Source organism: Drosophila subobscura, chromosome O (assembly GCF_008121235.1).
Source record: "Drosophila subobscura isolate 14011-0131.10 chromosome O, UCBerk_Dsub_1.0, whole genome shotgun sequence".
Lineage (NCBI taxonomy): Eukaryota > Metazoa > Arthropoda > Insecta > Diptera > Drosophilidae > Drosophila > Drosophila subobscura.
Genome location: NC_048533.1, coordinates 19,584,977 through 19,600,377, shown reverse-complemented (window position 1 = coordinate 19,600,377; position 15,401 = coordinate 19,584,977). Strand labels below are relative to the sequence as shown.

The following is a 15,401-nucleotide window of genomic DNA, read 5'->3' as shown; positions in this document are numbered from 1 at the left end:
ATTCGTGTTGAAAATTACATCAACTATTTTTTGGAAATTCAATTTGTGCACTTTGACCGTAAAGTCGCTCAAATTTTAATGCGTGACGTTTAGGTCAATCCGCAAAGACTTGAAAAACAGAATTCCGAGCCGCTGAAGCGGTGTTATTCGACAAACGGAAGCGAGCCTTGAAAATGAATACATTTGGTAAGTGAAAAGTGATGTTCAATCTCTAATATTTTACTACAAAATCATATATTTAAACATTGTGTATATGGATGGATTCATTCCTTTTTGAGTTACAAGACACACTTAAGATTCTATGCATTAAACTATGGAAAAATGATGAGATACTTTTGTAAAAGTTCTCTGCTTTCTGCTCTCAAGGCACTTAATGTTAAGGTACATAAAACAAAAACAGACTTTGTTCTTGGACGGACATTCGATATAGTCTCTGGTATTACAAGTATTCGAGCTTAAACAGATACAGATTCTTGTCTTTTTCTTTTTGTTTTGTAAGGCACAATTTACACTTTGTATTGTTATACAAATTGATGGGAGGGAATGGGAAAATTCGAGGGACAGTAATAAGACACCCAGAAACAAAACCAAAAGCGGACATTGCCAGCCGCCACTCGTCTCGGAGGCAGCCTCCAGTCGCTGTGGCACATTTGGAAATGGAGGAGTTGCCCAAATGCTGCGACAGTCACTGCCCACCGATCAGAGCTGCTGCCGCTGCTCCTGCTGCTGCCGCTACTCCTGCTGCCCTGAAATGACTATGAAAAATGTGTGAAAAATATTTTTTGTGCCCATGCCCATGCCCATGTCCAGCGCTACCTATGGCTATAAAGTTTTTAATGAAAAAAGCTGGAGATTTCTTTTTTGCCCTGGCAGGAGACCAAGTGGCTGATAAACTGGTTCCTTGCGGCGCATAGAAAAAGTTCTCAGGGTACAGATAATAAAATTCAAGCGCATATGATAATCAAGGCGCAAAAAACAAAAAACGCTGCGGCAGCGGCATATATTTAATTCAGGCAAAGAGAGAAAAAAAACGGCCAGCAGACCATCGGACGCAATGTCGACGATTTAATATAAGAAAAACACGACGGCAGGCGTTGGATATTTTGTGTGCCATCCGTTGGACCAGGCAGAGCCAAGGAAAAAAGGTGTGCGTGCGGCACAAACAACCCTCAGGCTGGACCTGGACCTCCCCGATGGGGTGTAGGTACGGGGCCTAACTGGGTTTGGATGTTAACAGGTTTGCGATCGGCGCTCTGAGCGAGCGCACACACGCATACAGCTGGGCGACTTCACGGACATTAGCGAAGAGGCCACAGAGGAGCAGAAATGGCAAAGGCAGCAGCAGCAGCAGCAGCGACGACGACAACGACAAACCCGGAGGACGACGCTTCCGTAATCTGAGCGCAGTAGGCGCGGCTGTTTGCGCTTTTCTGCTGCTGCTTTTGCTGTTGCTGCCTCTGCTACCGCCGCTGCTGCTGCTGCCGCTTTTGATAGAAATGACAAATAACCAGATTCATTGTAATAGATTATGTCTACAACTTAATCGCCTTGCAGATAAATGATGACAATGTTCAAAAGGAGCAGAAGAGCAAACGGATTGCGGAGAACTGGGCTGGCAGCTCGTTTTGTTTTTGGGTGTCAATTTTGTGTCTTTGAGATTGCTGTTTGCATTGTAGTTTGTGTCTTTTGTGGAGAGATTTGATGTGAGAGATTCTTTTCGCTTGGACGAAAGTTGGCTGAAAGTTAGTTATTTGGCGTGCGGATCCCTATCTAAATCTATAAAGCATGGTGAGCGTTAGGCCAATGAGCGCAATGACCAGCCCCAGGGCCGACTGCAGGCCCGAGGCGCCAGCCAATCTACACTTGAACATATCGTAGCGCGTCTCCTTGTCAGCCACAATATTCTGATACTCGGCCTCCACCAGCTGTCCGTCGTAGTAGGTGATCAGATCCTCAAACGGATACTCGTAGCCCTGCAGGCACTCGCACTTGTAGCCGCCTGTCTCATAGCCACGACCCATTATCGGAACGCACTGGAAATAAGAGCCATTAGTGGGGGTTTTAGAATGTCAGGAATTGCTCTCACATATGAGGACTTCTCGTCGCACTTGTGCGTGCCCTTGTAGGCATTGGGCTCATAGTACCAGTCCGGGCACTGATTGATGTCCAGCTGCAGCATGTCCATGGACACGGCCACCACACCCCTGCGAAGAGCAAACAAATTAGTCAGTTTAATTGCCAAACATTTGCATCACAATGCCCCGTGCTCCTGGGAGTCACAAGTCAAAAGTTAGGCCATGTCAACACTCGAAAATTAGACAATCAAATCATAGAAACTACAACAAAGCATTTGCATGAGAATAGGATTCCGAATACGAATGGGACTGAGCCCTAAAAGGGCTTACGGCCCGCGACAGCGGCACGCAAGCGGACCGGCCCAACAAGTACGAATAACAACCCCCCAACCCAAGCCAGCCCAAGCCAGCCCAAGCCAGCCCAACCCAAATGGGTTCCCTTTTTGCGGCGGTACTCACTTGAATTCCAGTTTCACTTTGAGGCTATCCCAGCCAAAGAAGGGCACCGCATAGGTCACCAGCCACTTCTTCACGTAGCCGTTGCAGTCGAACTGAGGCTGGGTCCAGTAGCCATGCTTGATGCTGGCCGCCCTGTACGAGTTGGGGTAGTGCTCGTACTTCTGCTGGTATTCACCTGTCTCGTTGTGCCGCAACTTGATCTTCATGTAGAAGGTTTCGAGATCGTCAAAGTTGGTGTTCCAGCGCTGCTTGAGGAACTTGAAGTACTTCCTCTCGGTGTACAGATCGTGCGTTTTGTTGATGCGCGCCAGATCCTCCACCTTGAACTTGCGTGTGTTCAGCTCCGTTTTGTAGGCATAGGGTGCAAAGTAGGTGCGATTGGTGAACTTATTGCGCTCCCAGAGCGTTGATGCCGACCAGACCTTGCTGTCGCCCATCATAATGGCCAGAGTCTCGCCGATCATTTGATCCTCGGTCAGCGGCTTGTCCGCCACACGCTTGCCCGAGTAGACCTCATTGGGATCCGATACCTGCCGAAGAGAAAGCGAATGGCCAATGTGCATGGTAAGTAAGCGTTTGGGGAGCACAGTCGCAGAGGTCTTTGGGAAATCTTTTCCCCCACAACCGAGGAGGATTTTTGCATTTGAATGCTAAGAACTTGTGCAAATATAGACACAGGGAGAGAGAGATACAGAGATACAGGGAAACTCTGCCTCTTTCTTGTCCTTTGCGGCTGCTGTGTGCTTGCTGCTAGCTGCTGGACCTTTAATGAAGACGACGCCTTGTGGCGAACCCGTTTTTCGTGTCCTTTGCGCTCAAACTAATGAATTTAGCATTTGGTAATGGTTTGACACTGAATATTTAATTCACGCCGCGCGGCTGGCAACTCCACACATGGACACACATGGAGAATTTCGAGGCTGAAACTTTGAGGCTGAAACTGGCATTGCAGGAAAGCAGGAAATTCGAGGAAGTTGAATTACGCGTGGAAAATTATAATTTACACTTGAGAAGTTTTCAAGAGCCGTCGTCGAAGGCTCTTAATAGGTGTCGGGTTATCAATTATTGCTCTTCATTTAGCGTGAAGGCGAAATGATGCTGGGAAGAATCTGTATCAAGGCTCTAGAAGCTCTCTGCTGCTCTGCTGCTTACCTGCAGGAAGGCGCTTATAAAGTTGGCCAGTCGCACGGCCATCTTGGCTTCGTTCTCGAACTGCTCCTTGGCGCCAAAGCTGACATCGCCACGCAGTATGAGATCCTGCGGATGGAAGCTGCCAAGAAAGAGAAAGTCTTCAGTAAGGGTGCACCCCTCCCACACGGCTTTCACTCACTTTTTGCACGTGCGATAGTTGACGCCATGAATGAACTTCAACACTTGATCGATGTTTATGTGCTCCGAGTGCAGAGCCCTGGAGCCTGTCGTGTAGTTGCGGTACTCGGAGTGCATGTCCAAATACTTTTGTCGCACATGGTAGGGCGCCTTCTCCCACTGAATTGGCAGCTTTTGTATCCCTGCAAGAGAACGATTATCAATAGGGAATCTTGACTGAGGCATGGGAGTCACCTACAGCCAATGCTGAGACAGTCGTACTCGTTGTAGTATTGTTCTGCCGAGGCCCGCTCCACAATCTCTCCGAGGTAGGGGCGGCGCACGACGTTGGGCAGCCGATAGCCCGGCTTGCAGCGACATTGGTAGCCGCCCCGCCTAAAGCCCCAGCCATGCAAGGGCTCACACTCTGTCGTCTCCTTTTTACACCTCGCTGTGTCCGCAAAGTGATTCGGCCCCTTGTTGCCTTCGCCAAGCGGACACTGATTTATGTCTATGCGTTCAAAGTCCATTTCCAGCACGGACACTGCAGTGTATCTGTGGAAGAACAGACAGATTAGGTCGAACCTCAGCTAGCTTATTGGGATTACTCACTTGGGATATTCGATGTGCCTGAACTGGGTGTGTCGGGGGTAGATATCTGCAATGGGCACAACGGCTGCCACCAGCCACTTGTTCGAGCGGCCACAGTCGAAGTAGGGCCGCGTGAACTTAATCGGTCCGGGATTCTCCTCGGAGCCAGGCGGGCCGTGGAAGGTGAACGTTTCGTTTGTGTTGTTGGCATAGCGAATCTCCACCTGGTAGGTGATCTTTGTGTCATGCCGTCCTTCGACATTGTCCGGCAGCCAGGCGCGGTACCATTCGTTTATCTTGTAGAGGTCGTGGCTGTAGTCCTTCGATATGGAGTCCGGATGATGGGCGCCCAAGTCCTGCACGTCGAATGTGTTCCACGTGGAAATCTTTTGTAGGTGAATGGGATCATTGAAGTCATCCAGGCGGAAGGTTCGCGGTCCAAAGCGGGGAAATGTCTTGTTGAAGAAGCCGCGATACGATGACGAATACGAGCTGTTTGGCGAAAAGTACACGGCCGAGGCGTTGATCGAGGGATTGGCCGAGACGTCAGCCACCGTGGAGAGGAAGTAGTACATCATGCCCGGATCGTAGGTGTCGTTGATGGCGGGGCGAATGAATCGCGACTGCAGAATGTAGCTCCAGAAGAAGCTGCGACTCAGCGCCATGTTCTGCAGATGCAGCAGCGCCGTCCGATTGGGGAACACGGGATTCACATTCACCTCCTTGATGTCCGGCTGATGGGACACGGCATCGATGGGCATGAACAGGTCCGAGTGGTGCTGGATGGGACAATTGTCGGCATTGACTTTGTCAAACTGGATCTTGATCTCATCGAAGGAGTCACGGGCCTGCCACTCGTGCTGGGCGAACACGCCCACGGCGAGTACCAGCATAAAAAGCAGGTAGCTACGCCCCAAAATCGTCGAGGGAAACATTCTAGTTATGTTTTCTGTCCACGCGTGCTGCCACGCCCTGCTATCTGTTTCTAGTGCTAACTAAAAGCACTTTTGATTGATACAAACACAAAAAGCAACTTAAACAAACAATAATTAAGAGATTCTTGGGGCGCGGCACGCAAGTAAATTAGTAATAGTGTGTAAGCATTTAATACCATACAAATATACCAAAAGATTCCAGCTTACTTTTAAGATATACCAAAATATACCGATGAAAGTCATATTCATTAATTTTGATATTCGATTTAATATTTCATGCAAGTTTGAACTCTCAGCACGAAAAATATAATTTTATCCGATTGATTAATCAATTCTCTACAACATCTGCAAGTATGCCACAAACTGCATTGAAAACCATGCATTTAAAATAAAATTGTGTCAAAAAGGGGGTGTCGACAACAGGTGCGACGGAAAATGCACCTCGAATTGAAACACGCCATGATATTTCTTGGGACATATCGATAGGTAGCAGACAGTGCTGCAAGTGTTGTAAGCTGTAAGCCGATGTGAGCGAACCAGCGGTGTAAGTGAACTAGTTCTAGTGTCCCGCCTACAATTTAATAATTTTAATTCAAATTGTTGTCCGTTGTGCACCCCGTTGGTTTTTCTGCTTACAACCTTTCACAATATTCAATCTTATGTGTGTGCCACATATGACAGCAACATCCACTTGGAACTTTGCCAATTCTGGGATGTATCCCACAGTGGAATCTCTTCCAGCAGTTCATTAGAGGGAACCAATTGCTGAAATTTAATCTATTATCACGGACCCACATCTCCACTGTTACCTGCGCTGTCCCCCAAAGCGAGTTGTCACTGTATTTACATGCCCATCCAGTTGCAGTTTTCCGCCCCACTCCATTGACCATTTCTTTGGTGACCCTCCTCGCATCTGCATCATTGAAGAGTCCATTTTGGCAGCGCTCTCGCCACAGGACACTGAGATGGGGGGATTAATTTAATACAGAATCGGGTCAGCACCCAAAGCACCTATTTGGGCAAACTGTGCGGCTGTGGTTACGGCTGGCTCCTGCCCGAGGGGCCATGATGCTGTTTGCCAGAGCCATTTCCTGGCGCTATCGCCCAGTGTCAATCTGCTGCTCTGTGCCTCTTCCTCTGTCGCCACCTGCGCTAAATGACACGAATTAGTGGACGAGCCGCCGTATCCCCCTCCGAGCACCGCTCTCCATTACACTTACACTGCAGCAGTTCTGCAGTTTGCAGTTTCGCAGTCCGCAGTCCGCAGTCTGCAGTCCACTTTTACGTTTACGTCCTGGACTGGCCATTTCGCTTGGGTTATTTATTACACCTGTCGTTTTATGCTTTACCTTTTGTTTTCTTTTTTTCTCTCTCTGTTGTCCATTGTCGTTCCAATCGGGGGTCGAGTGTGTTGTTTTTGCCAGTTGGATTACAGCGGGAGGGTGGGGGGATATGGTTTTTGGGATCCTCCTTCTGGCCGACAAACTAAAATTTGGCACAAACATAATTTCCAGTTTGTCGACTGACATTTCCGTACGTGTGTGTGTGTGTGTGTGTGTCTGGTTATCCTTTGGCAACGGCAGCCGTAATGCAGATAAATCTACGCGCCTCCCGCACACTGTTTTATTTTGCACGTGGGAATTACGGAGTTACTACTGCCACTGCCACTGGCACTGCCTGCAACAACTTGCAACACATTTTGCAGTTATTTCGGTCGCCGTGTTGCTTTGTTTTAGTTTTTTGGGCATTCGCTTTTTGTTCTTGTTGCGCCGGCTACCGTAATTGATTGTTGCATAAATTCCGCTCTTGTTGTTGTCCTCCCTCGTCCCTCGTCCCCCGTCCGCCAAATGGTCATGGCAATTGCTTTCTGGCTCGCTCTGTGCCAGAGAGAGTTTTACGTGGGATTACTGGATGTTGCCCTAAAATACACACACACACACACAGCAGGGAGTGTGTGTTTTGGACAGAATTTGGCAGCCTTGCATGGCAGATAACATTTTCATATGAGAATGTGCCGCCAGGGCATTAAAAGTTTTACAATTCGCGATGGCATCGGATGAGTGTGCAAATGAAGTTTTTTTTGGAATAGATGGAACGTAGCTGAATTTGTGTGTTGAGCTTTAATAACCGTTAAAGGCAAAAGCTCTTTGAAATATTCGGTAATGAATCCCACATTGGACGGGGCACATTTGTGGCTGTTAATTCCATTAAATTGTTGTATGCTTGCACTCAAGGCAATTATTAATAGCCGCTCTGACTTATTTCTGATAATTTTTATCAGTGCGCCAGAGAACCATTCGGGCGAATTGCCTTCTAAATAAACGCAAAAGTTCAAAAACACCAAAGAGCGCAGCAGCGCACATCACAGCCGAAAATGAACCACAACGAAAAGCGCAACGAGATAAAAAGAGTCTTAGAATGCCAGACAGCGGCGAAGAGGAGGGGAGGGAGGGTCAGGGCAACAATTTAAGCAAAATCAAACAGAAATTGTTGGGCAAATATAATAAAACAAAAGCGTGTGCGTAGACAATGCCGGACAATGACAAGAGCAGCAAACAGACAGGCGGCTGGACAGCAGCAGGACACAGACATGGACACAGGCATGGACACGGACATGGACACAGACACGGCCACGTGTATGTATGCAAATCAGCTCTGTCTGCTCTGTGCTGCTCTTCCTCTGATCTTTGGATTGCATTTTGGCATGGCTCCCAAAAAGAAAAGATGAGAAAAATACAACAAAAATAAAGTGAAATAAGGAAAAATAAAAGTCCAAATGTGGATGCCTGTACGTGCGGCAATGGTAGAATCCAGACGGGAATGGAGTGCAGAGCAGAGCCGAGCAGAGACGTGGAGGAAGCGGCTGCGGAGCGGGATGAAAGCACAGCAACAAAGCAAATAACAGCAACAGCAACACACAAAAGCGGCCTAACACACAGCGCAAAACATTTTTTTTTGTCAAGGGTGAATGACCCAGAATCAAAATCCACAAAGTCGTCGACGTCGTCGTCGTCGTCACTGCCTGCCGCTGCCGCTGTTGCTGCCTTTGCCTCTGCCGTTCCCTTTGCCAGCCAGCCACCTCCTCATCTTCTCATCCTCATGCAGCGAATCAAGGCATATGCATATATTGAAGAGAAGGTGAGGCAATCCGAAAGAGCGGGCATGCACTGGCTATTTGCATGCACCCCGTTCCCATGTGCAGTTTAAGGTGAATTTGCTTGCAAGGTGAAATCGTCCGCTGATTCACCACGCGCTCAGAGACAAGCGCTAGAAAGGGATAGAAAGAGACTTGCCTGTGGGGAAGACTTCACCTTGTAAGTAAACTCTTCTTAGTCCGCAACCTGGAGCCTTCACAGCCTTACCCTCTATTTAATGCACCTTGGATGGAATCTTCGTGCGTTTCGGCTCGTTTCAGTTTTCGTCATCCTCACCAGCAGCCGCACCCCACTCCACACACACCACACAGTTTCTGCATCATTTTGTGCGGTTCGGGCTTTGCTCCTCCTCGGGCTGTTATGATTGCCACAGCCAGACGATAACCCAAACCACCAGCAACAGCATCAGCCACCAGAAAGCGGAGAAACAACAAAAAAAGATAAAGAAGAGTATTTGAACATTTTTGCAGCATTGCACACGCGACTCTCGCGCGCCGCCCAGTCAGACAGTCTGCGGTCCACTCACAGATACAGTTACACAGCCATTGCTCTCTCTCTTCGCTCTTCGCTCTTCTCTCCGAATTCTCAATGGGCCACGAGTGTTATCGGGCAAACCGAGAAGCGCTAATTGCATCCCATTGTGCGCTTGCCAGAGATACAGTTGCAAATACTCTTGCTGGTGATGGTTCTTTTGGTTCTGCTGGCTGGCTGGCTGGCCGTCAAATCAATCTTCATTTGCCACAAAGCGAAACTTTATTTTGTGCAGCAGCAAAAACCTCTGACAGGCCAACAACTTCCTCGACAACACACAGAGAGACACATCCACAAAGCAGCAATTAAAGTTTGACCCAAGGAGCAGCTTGTGTCCGCTCTCCGCGTCCTGTCACCTAATTTCCGTTCTAGAAAACATGTCCTCTCTCTGCCCCAGCCAAGTGGCACTTGAGCTTCAGCCCCTGCCACTGTCCCTGTCCCTGTCCCTGTCCCTGCCACAGACCCAGCAATGTCCTGTGTCGTCGAGACACAACTAGTTCTTCAAGTCAGCAAAGGACGTGAACGTGGACGTGGACAACAACAATGAGGACGACGACGACAGCAGCAGCAAATAATTTTGTAATTCAATTGTTGTCCTTCTTCGCATATGGCGTGTCCTACGGCAGGTTTCAGCGGCAAGTGGCCGCCTAGCCCGAGCAGGCCAGAGCAGGCCAGAGCAGACCCGACCAGACGGCCGACTCGTCTGACTTGTGCTCCCTGGCATCGAGGACCTACGACAATAGCAAAAGTTGCCAAGCCCAAGCCCAGACCGGAAGCGGAATGGCCGGCAAGCGAGGACCTCAGTACGTGTTCGTGGCAGAAGTTCTGCAAATTGCAGTCTATTTCCCCTCTCTTTTGCTTCCCTACCTTCAGCTGTGGCAATGTGGCAACATTTCAGGCCCCAACTTTTGCATAATGTGAAAGGGAACAAGTTGGAAAATGTTTTGGATTTGTGTGCCGAGAGTTTTAATTAGGCTCTGGCTCATCCTGAACACCAACTTTGGGTGTCAGTTGGCCATGTCTGCCATCGGAAGTTCATTCTGCTGCTCCAATGGCAATTAAATAAATTGTTTGGCAATGCATAAATTGTTTTGTTTGTGCGACATTTACATGGAATAATAATTAAATTAAATTGATTTTAGTTAGGCCATTTATCAGCCAGCAATTGTGGATCATTGGAGAGGTAGAAACTCGCTCTGCATTCATGGCAAAAATGTTTTCCCATGGTCGTCGCATCTTCGCTTTATCTGGCATGTAATTTATGCGTATTAATTTCATCTTTGGCCTATCCTGCTTCCTGTCTGTCAGTCAGTCGGATTGCACAATGGAAATGTGCTCCTTGCTCGGTTCGTTATGCGTTTTGAATTGAAAGTTGTTCGATGCGCGGTCCGTCGGTCGCCGCTTTGGTTCGGTCATTGCATCGCATCTCTCTCTCTCTTTATTTTCAATGGCACAAAAGATGTGCATGGATTAAAAAAGGATTCATTCTGCGTGCATCTCGCTCTCGCTCGCTCTTGCTCTGTGCACAAAAGAGGAATGCAGATGCAGGGGACAAGGCAAGCGATTGCAGTGCAGGAGCCGCTCGATCCCTCTTCGCCATTATTCGCATTATAATGCCATTTTGATATGTAAATACTCGTAAACAACAGCAGCAAAAAATGGAACGAACCCTGCCCATCGGCGTTCTAATTGCCGGCAAGGACCTGCCTGGCATCGACTGGCATCCCGGCATCCTGCTAGGCTGGACATGCAATTGCATTGCATTCGCGCTGGCATTGTTCCAGCATCGAGCATCGAGCATCCCCAGTCCCCAGAGACTTCTCGCTTCTCCTCTCGTGGTCTTAAGGGTTGAGTTTCAAGTTCTCTGCAGTCGCGTCGGGGTTATCGGACGATTACAAAAGATTTCCTACTCTCTGGTCAGCAGAGTACAGAAATCCAAAAAGCAGGAGCTTGCAGCGGAAGTTGAGCGTACATTTCATCAGCTGCCTGCCTGTACCCCGGACTCTGGACTCTGGACTCCTGCTGCAGGAGCAGAAATTAACTTTTATCTAGGAGATACATTGGCAGCAGCTGCCGTGCATCTGTGGGGGGGATATTAATCACTTGCAGTTGCTTCTCCTCTCGCTTCCCGCTTCCCGCTTCAAACTTTGTCGGCGAGTGTGTTCAGCGTGCGAAATCGAAGTCGTATATCAGCGATATCCTGCCAAAGTCCTTATCCTAGGCAACCCTAGTACTCCCGTTCTCGGTGCGTTCGTTTGACCTTCTGCGCTGTCATTGACCTCGGCCAGCAGGCAACTGCATCGCAACGGTCATGGTGTGGCATGGGCATGGGCAATGCATATTGTGGATAGCAAAAGCGAAAGGGTCTGAGGTTAGTTGAGGGGTAGGTAAGGTACATGCATGCGGCACTCGTGCACAGATGTGTTGTATGTGGCAGCAGCCAGTCGCGCTCCCGTTTTGCTTTTGTTTTAACTCACAAAATTATTACAACATGAAACACACACTTGAGAGCTTAGAATGCATTCACTCTCGCACTCACCGGGGGGGAGCGGGGCGGGGCCAAGCACTCACCCAAACACTCACTCACTCGGCCGTACTGACCTATTCCTCTGAATGCGCTGGTTGGCCTCTCGTCCGCCTCTGTCTGGCAACTGGAAAATTCCAAATGGCTCAAGCAGAGTAGCACGAACACACACACAAAGCGCGCCTCTTGAGGCCAAGCCGAGCGTACAAATTTAAAGTTCTCATTTGATGTTTAAGGATTGCATGTGGGCGCTTTTGCAGCCAGCAGATGCTAATTTACGCAATAAATTGTAGAGTTTGTAGCCAGAGTTTGGCTTTTAGTTAACTCTTATTTAAGTGGGGAAATAATCGTTCCTCCCTCAACAAGCTAAAGGATCTTGCCATCGATCTACGACTTCTTTCGCCTCTCCGACATAGCTATTGATATTACCGCGATCGCTGCTCATATTTCATCAATTTTTAACGATCCTAACTATTAAATATGAGTACCAATTGGAGCAGAAATCAATCCATTAGAGCCCACAAATGTGCATTAAAAATATGCAATAAATTCCTTTATGAATTCCTTGCATTTGACAACGATTTCAAGTGGATGTTTGCAGAGTTCTAGCACCATGCAGCTATGCAACTTCTTTTAGAACATTTGTAGCTTGCCTCTTGCCACATTGCCCTGCACTGAGCTGCAGCTTGAATCTGCATGCAAAATATGATCCTGCCGATCGCGATTAGTGACACTTGAATGCATTTCAGGCTGAGTATCGCCGCAATCTTGGCTTTTACAAAATGTTTTAACACCTCGTTGGCCTTTACAAGGGGCTGGCGATTGGTAAGAGCCGAAGAGCCCAAGAGCCAGAGCCAAAGCTGACTGAAAATCGATATTTGGGCAGAAGGTTAAAGCTGGAGTGGAGCGAGGAGCAAATGGCAGCGGCAACTGCCTGCCAACACCTTTGCCAGACGGACGGACAACCGTGGCCGGGGGTATTGAATGTAATTAAAAGGAGTTGGATTACACGTGTCGGCTCCAAGGCGACAGCAGGGACAGCAGGAGGACGCGACACAAAAGGAGCTGGCTTGGATGGCATGCAGAAATAACAACAAGAGGGGGAGCAGCGGGAGCAGCAAGGGAAACGACAACAACGAGGAGGAGCATAAAAACAAAACGACAAACCAAAGCCAGAGAGAGAGGCGACTGGGGTTAGGCAGGGCCAAAGACGTGACAGAGAGGGGGCGGGAGCGGGGTAAAGTTCTTTCCTTCACTTGGGACACAAGTGAAGCTCGTTCCGTGCCCGTTTCGTTTTCTCCACTGAGAGAGACTCCGACTCCGACTGCGACTCCTCTCCAAAATGCACTTTAAATGGCAGTTTCCGGTCACACACACACACACCAACACACACACACACACACACACACATGCATAGAAACGTATGAGAAAAGGAAACACAATGCAAAGGAGTCGCGCTGTGCCAGGAGCCGCAATGCACCGCACACCGCTTGGTACAGGCTGTACTCCTCCCCACTCCGACCCTACTGCTGGCACTCCTCGCTCTCTCGCTGTCATGTCCGCCGTCATCCTTCTTGTTGTTCACTCAAATCCTGCCCGGCCCTGCCCTGCCCTGCCTTTCGATTCCTTTGCTTTCCTTTCGTTTCGCTTCCTTCGTGCTGAATGCAGTCTAAGCTTTTTCATAGGCCTACCCCTGCAGCTTGCATCTGCATCTGATTCTGCATCTGCATTGGTGCGACGAGCGTGAGACAGCGTCGCTGCGGGAAAGGATTCGGCGGACAAGGAGGGGGGAGAGAGATCAAACAGGACCCTCGCTCTCTCTCTCTCTCTCCGCATGCAGCCAGCATTATTAATCATTTTCCACACATTAGCATAACGAATTTTTAATCAGTACGAGCATAAGGGGCGGGGGCATTAGAATTTGCGAAACTTCTTCAGGACCTTCTTGCCTCTGTCGGCCAGCCGCTTGGCCTCCGCGGCAATTTTCTCCTTGGCCTGTCTAGCCTCACGCTCGGCATTCTCCTTCACTCTGCGGGCCTCCTGCGCGGCCTTCTCGAGTGCTAGTTTCGCCTCCCGCTCGGCATTCTCCTTTAGTCTACGGGCCTCCCGCTCGGCATTCTCCTTCAGTCTGCGCGCCTCCCGCTCGGCATCTTCCTTCAGTCTGCGCGCCTCGCGTTCCGCATCCTCCTTCAGTCTCCGAGTCTCCCGCTCGGCATCCCTTTCGGCCCGTCTTGTCTCCCGCTCGGCATCGTGCGCCGCTCTGGCGATCTCGTGGCCAGCGTCCTCGGCAGCTCTCGCTGTCTCCCTGCCCGTGTCCTGTGCAGCTCGAACCGTCTCCCGGCTGACATTCCGAGCCGCCCTGATGGTCTCCCGTTCCGTTTGCCTCGCCACTCGCTCTGCCTCCCGCTCGGCAATGGGCAAGCTCAGCCTTGCGCTCGCAAAGCGCTTACGCCAGAAGGAAATGTGAACGACACGACGCCTGCTCGAGCCGTGTCCCTGCAAGAGTTGGAGGGAAAGATTAGCCTCTAGTTCCACACATCAATTATGCCTTTTGGGGGCTACCTCTTGGCGTACGGTGACCACGGCCACTGTGTCCTGATCGAGGATATACACAAAGTCCTTGTAGTCAGAAGAGACGCCCATGTCGTTGAGGAACTTGACAACTTGTTGCATGGAGCATCGTTCCAGGGGTTCCTTGCTCCAGCAGCGTCTGATCAACTGCTTGATGGCCTCGGGACAGTCGGCTCTCACAGCATCCATGTCGGGACGATCGCCTGTGGATCGAAGCAGGAGATCGAAAGAGGAGTGGCAGCTGGATGATGCTCGAACCTACCCAATCCCGCGGCCAGCATCACTGCCACTTGGTTGGGATTCTCCATGTGACTGAAGGGCGGCCGGCGGGACATCAGCTCCCAGAGCATGACGCCCCAGCTGTAGACATCGCATTTGTCCGTGTACTTTCTGCCCATGATCACCTGCAAAGGGAAACGGTAATTCTATGTCCTTGCTTATGCTGGGACTACGCACTTCTGGTGCCATGTAGGCCGGTGTGCCGCGGGCATTCGACATGGAGCTGTGCATGTCCGTCACAGTGCCAAAGTCGCAGATCTTCAGGCGTCCCGGAATGCCCGTCAGCAGCATGTTGTGGGGCTTGATATCCCGATGCAGCATTGGCCTTGGGGTCATGGCATGGAGATACGCCACAGCCTAAGGGGAGGAGAACATTTAATGGTACTCCGAGTACTCCTTGAGCCATGCAAACCTCTGCGCACTGAAGCGCCCAATTGGTGGCCTCCTGCACGGTGTATTCCCTGCGCACCGCCCCGTAGAGGAAGTCGTGCAGGGAGCCACCCTCGACGTACTCCATCAGCAGGTAGGTCTCATCCTTAAAGGTGGCCATGCCGAACAGCTTGACAATGTTCTCGTGTGCCACTCGCGCCAGTTGTGTGATTTCCCGTTCTATGCTCTCCTCAATCCGCTCGTAAAACTTTTTCACGGCGATCTTTTGGCTCCGCCAGCGACCCCTGTACACCGCACCAAAGCCACCACAGCCGAGCCGCTGTGCATTTATTATAGTTAGTTTTAGTTGTTAAACAAAGGCAGTTGATGTGCCCACCTGGCTGATTTGCAGTTCTGAGAAATCGAATTTCGTGGCCATCTCTCCAGTCTTTACGCTTTGGGAGTGAGTCAAGAACTGCGGCGGTTCTTCTCGTATTTGTTTATGGCTCGTAATCGTGATAAGCCCCCTTATCTGGTGTTTGGTGTGACCCCCCACTGTAGCTGCCAAAATCACAAACTTCTATTATCGATTACCCACAACAGC

The 15,401-nt window shown here is 49.7% G+C and overlaps 3 protein-coding genes across 27 annotated transcripts in view; 1 reads left to right on the top strand and 2 right to left on the bottom strand.

Moving 5' to 3' along the window:
• Positions 1 to 15,401, top strand: part of LOC117896198 (heterogeneous nuclear ribonucleoprotein R) — a 55,896-nt gene continuing 40,495 nt past the window's right edge. For 6 of the 25 annotated variants that reach the window (XR_004649010.1, XR_004649009.1, XM_034804320.1 and 3 more), the window contains exon 1: positions 168 to 186. Coding sequence is in view for 23 of the 25 variants with exons in the window: in XM_034804320.1 (XP_034660211.1) it covers positions 174 to 186 (13 nt within the window). In the remaining 2 variants the exon portion in view is untranslated. Of the gene's footprint in view, positions 187 to 15,401 lie in introns of all 25 variants that reach the window. The other 19 variants (XM_034804311.1, XM_034804310.1, XM_034804309.1 and 16 more) reach the window with 9 other exon arrangements.
• Positions 491 to 5,524, bottom strand: LOC117896200. Its single transcript, XM_034804324.1, has 7 exons — positions 4,455 to 5,524; positions 4,102 to 4,397; positions 3,865 to 4,045; positions 3,687 to 3,804; positions 2,535 to 3,064; positions 2,087 to 2,204; positions 491 to 2,033 (listed from the first exon to the last, which is right to left on the bottom strand). The coding sequence occupies exons 1-7, from the start codon at positions 5,366 to 5,368 to the stop codon at positions 1,767 to 1,769; spliced, it is 2,424 nt and encodes an 807-aa protein (XP_034660215.1). The 5' UTR covers positions 5,369 to 5,524; the 3' UTR covers positions 491 to 1,766.
• Positions 13,446 to 15,290, bottom strand: LOC117896202 (putative mitogen-activated protein kinase kinase kinase 7-like). Its single transcript, XM_034804329.1, has 6 exons — positions 15,195 to 15,290; positions 14,841 to 15,137; positions 14,606 to 14,785; positions 14,412 to 14,553; positions 14,141 to 14,352; positions 13,446 to 14,074 (listed from the first exon to the last, which is right to left on the bottom strand). The coding sequence occupies exons 1-6, from the start codon at positions 15,234 to 15,236 to the stop codon at positions 13,493 to 13,495; spliced, it is 1,455 nt and encodes a 484-aa protein (XP_034660220.1). The 5' UTR covers positions 15,237 to 15,290; the 3' UTR covers positions 13,446 to 13,492.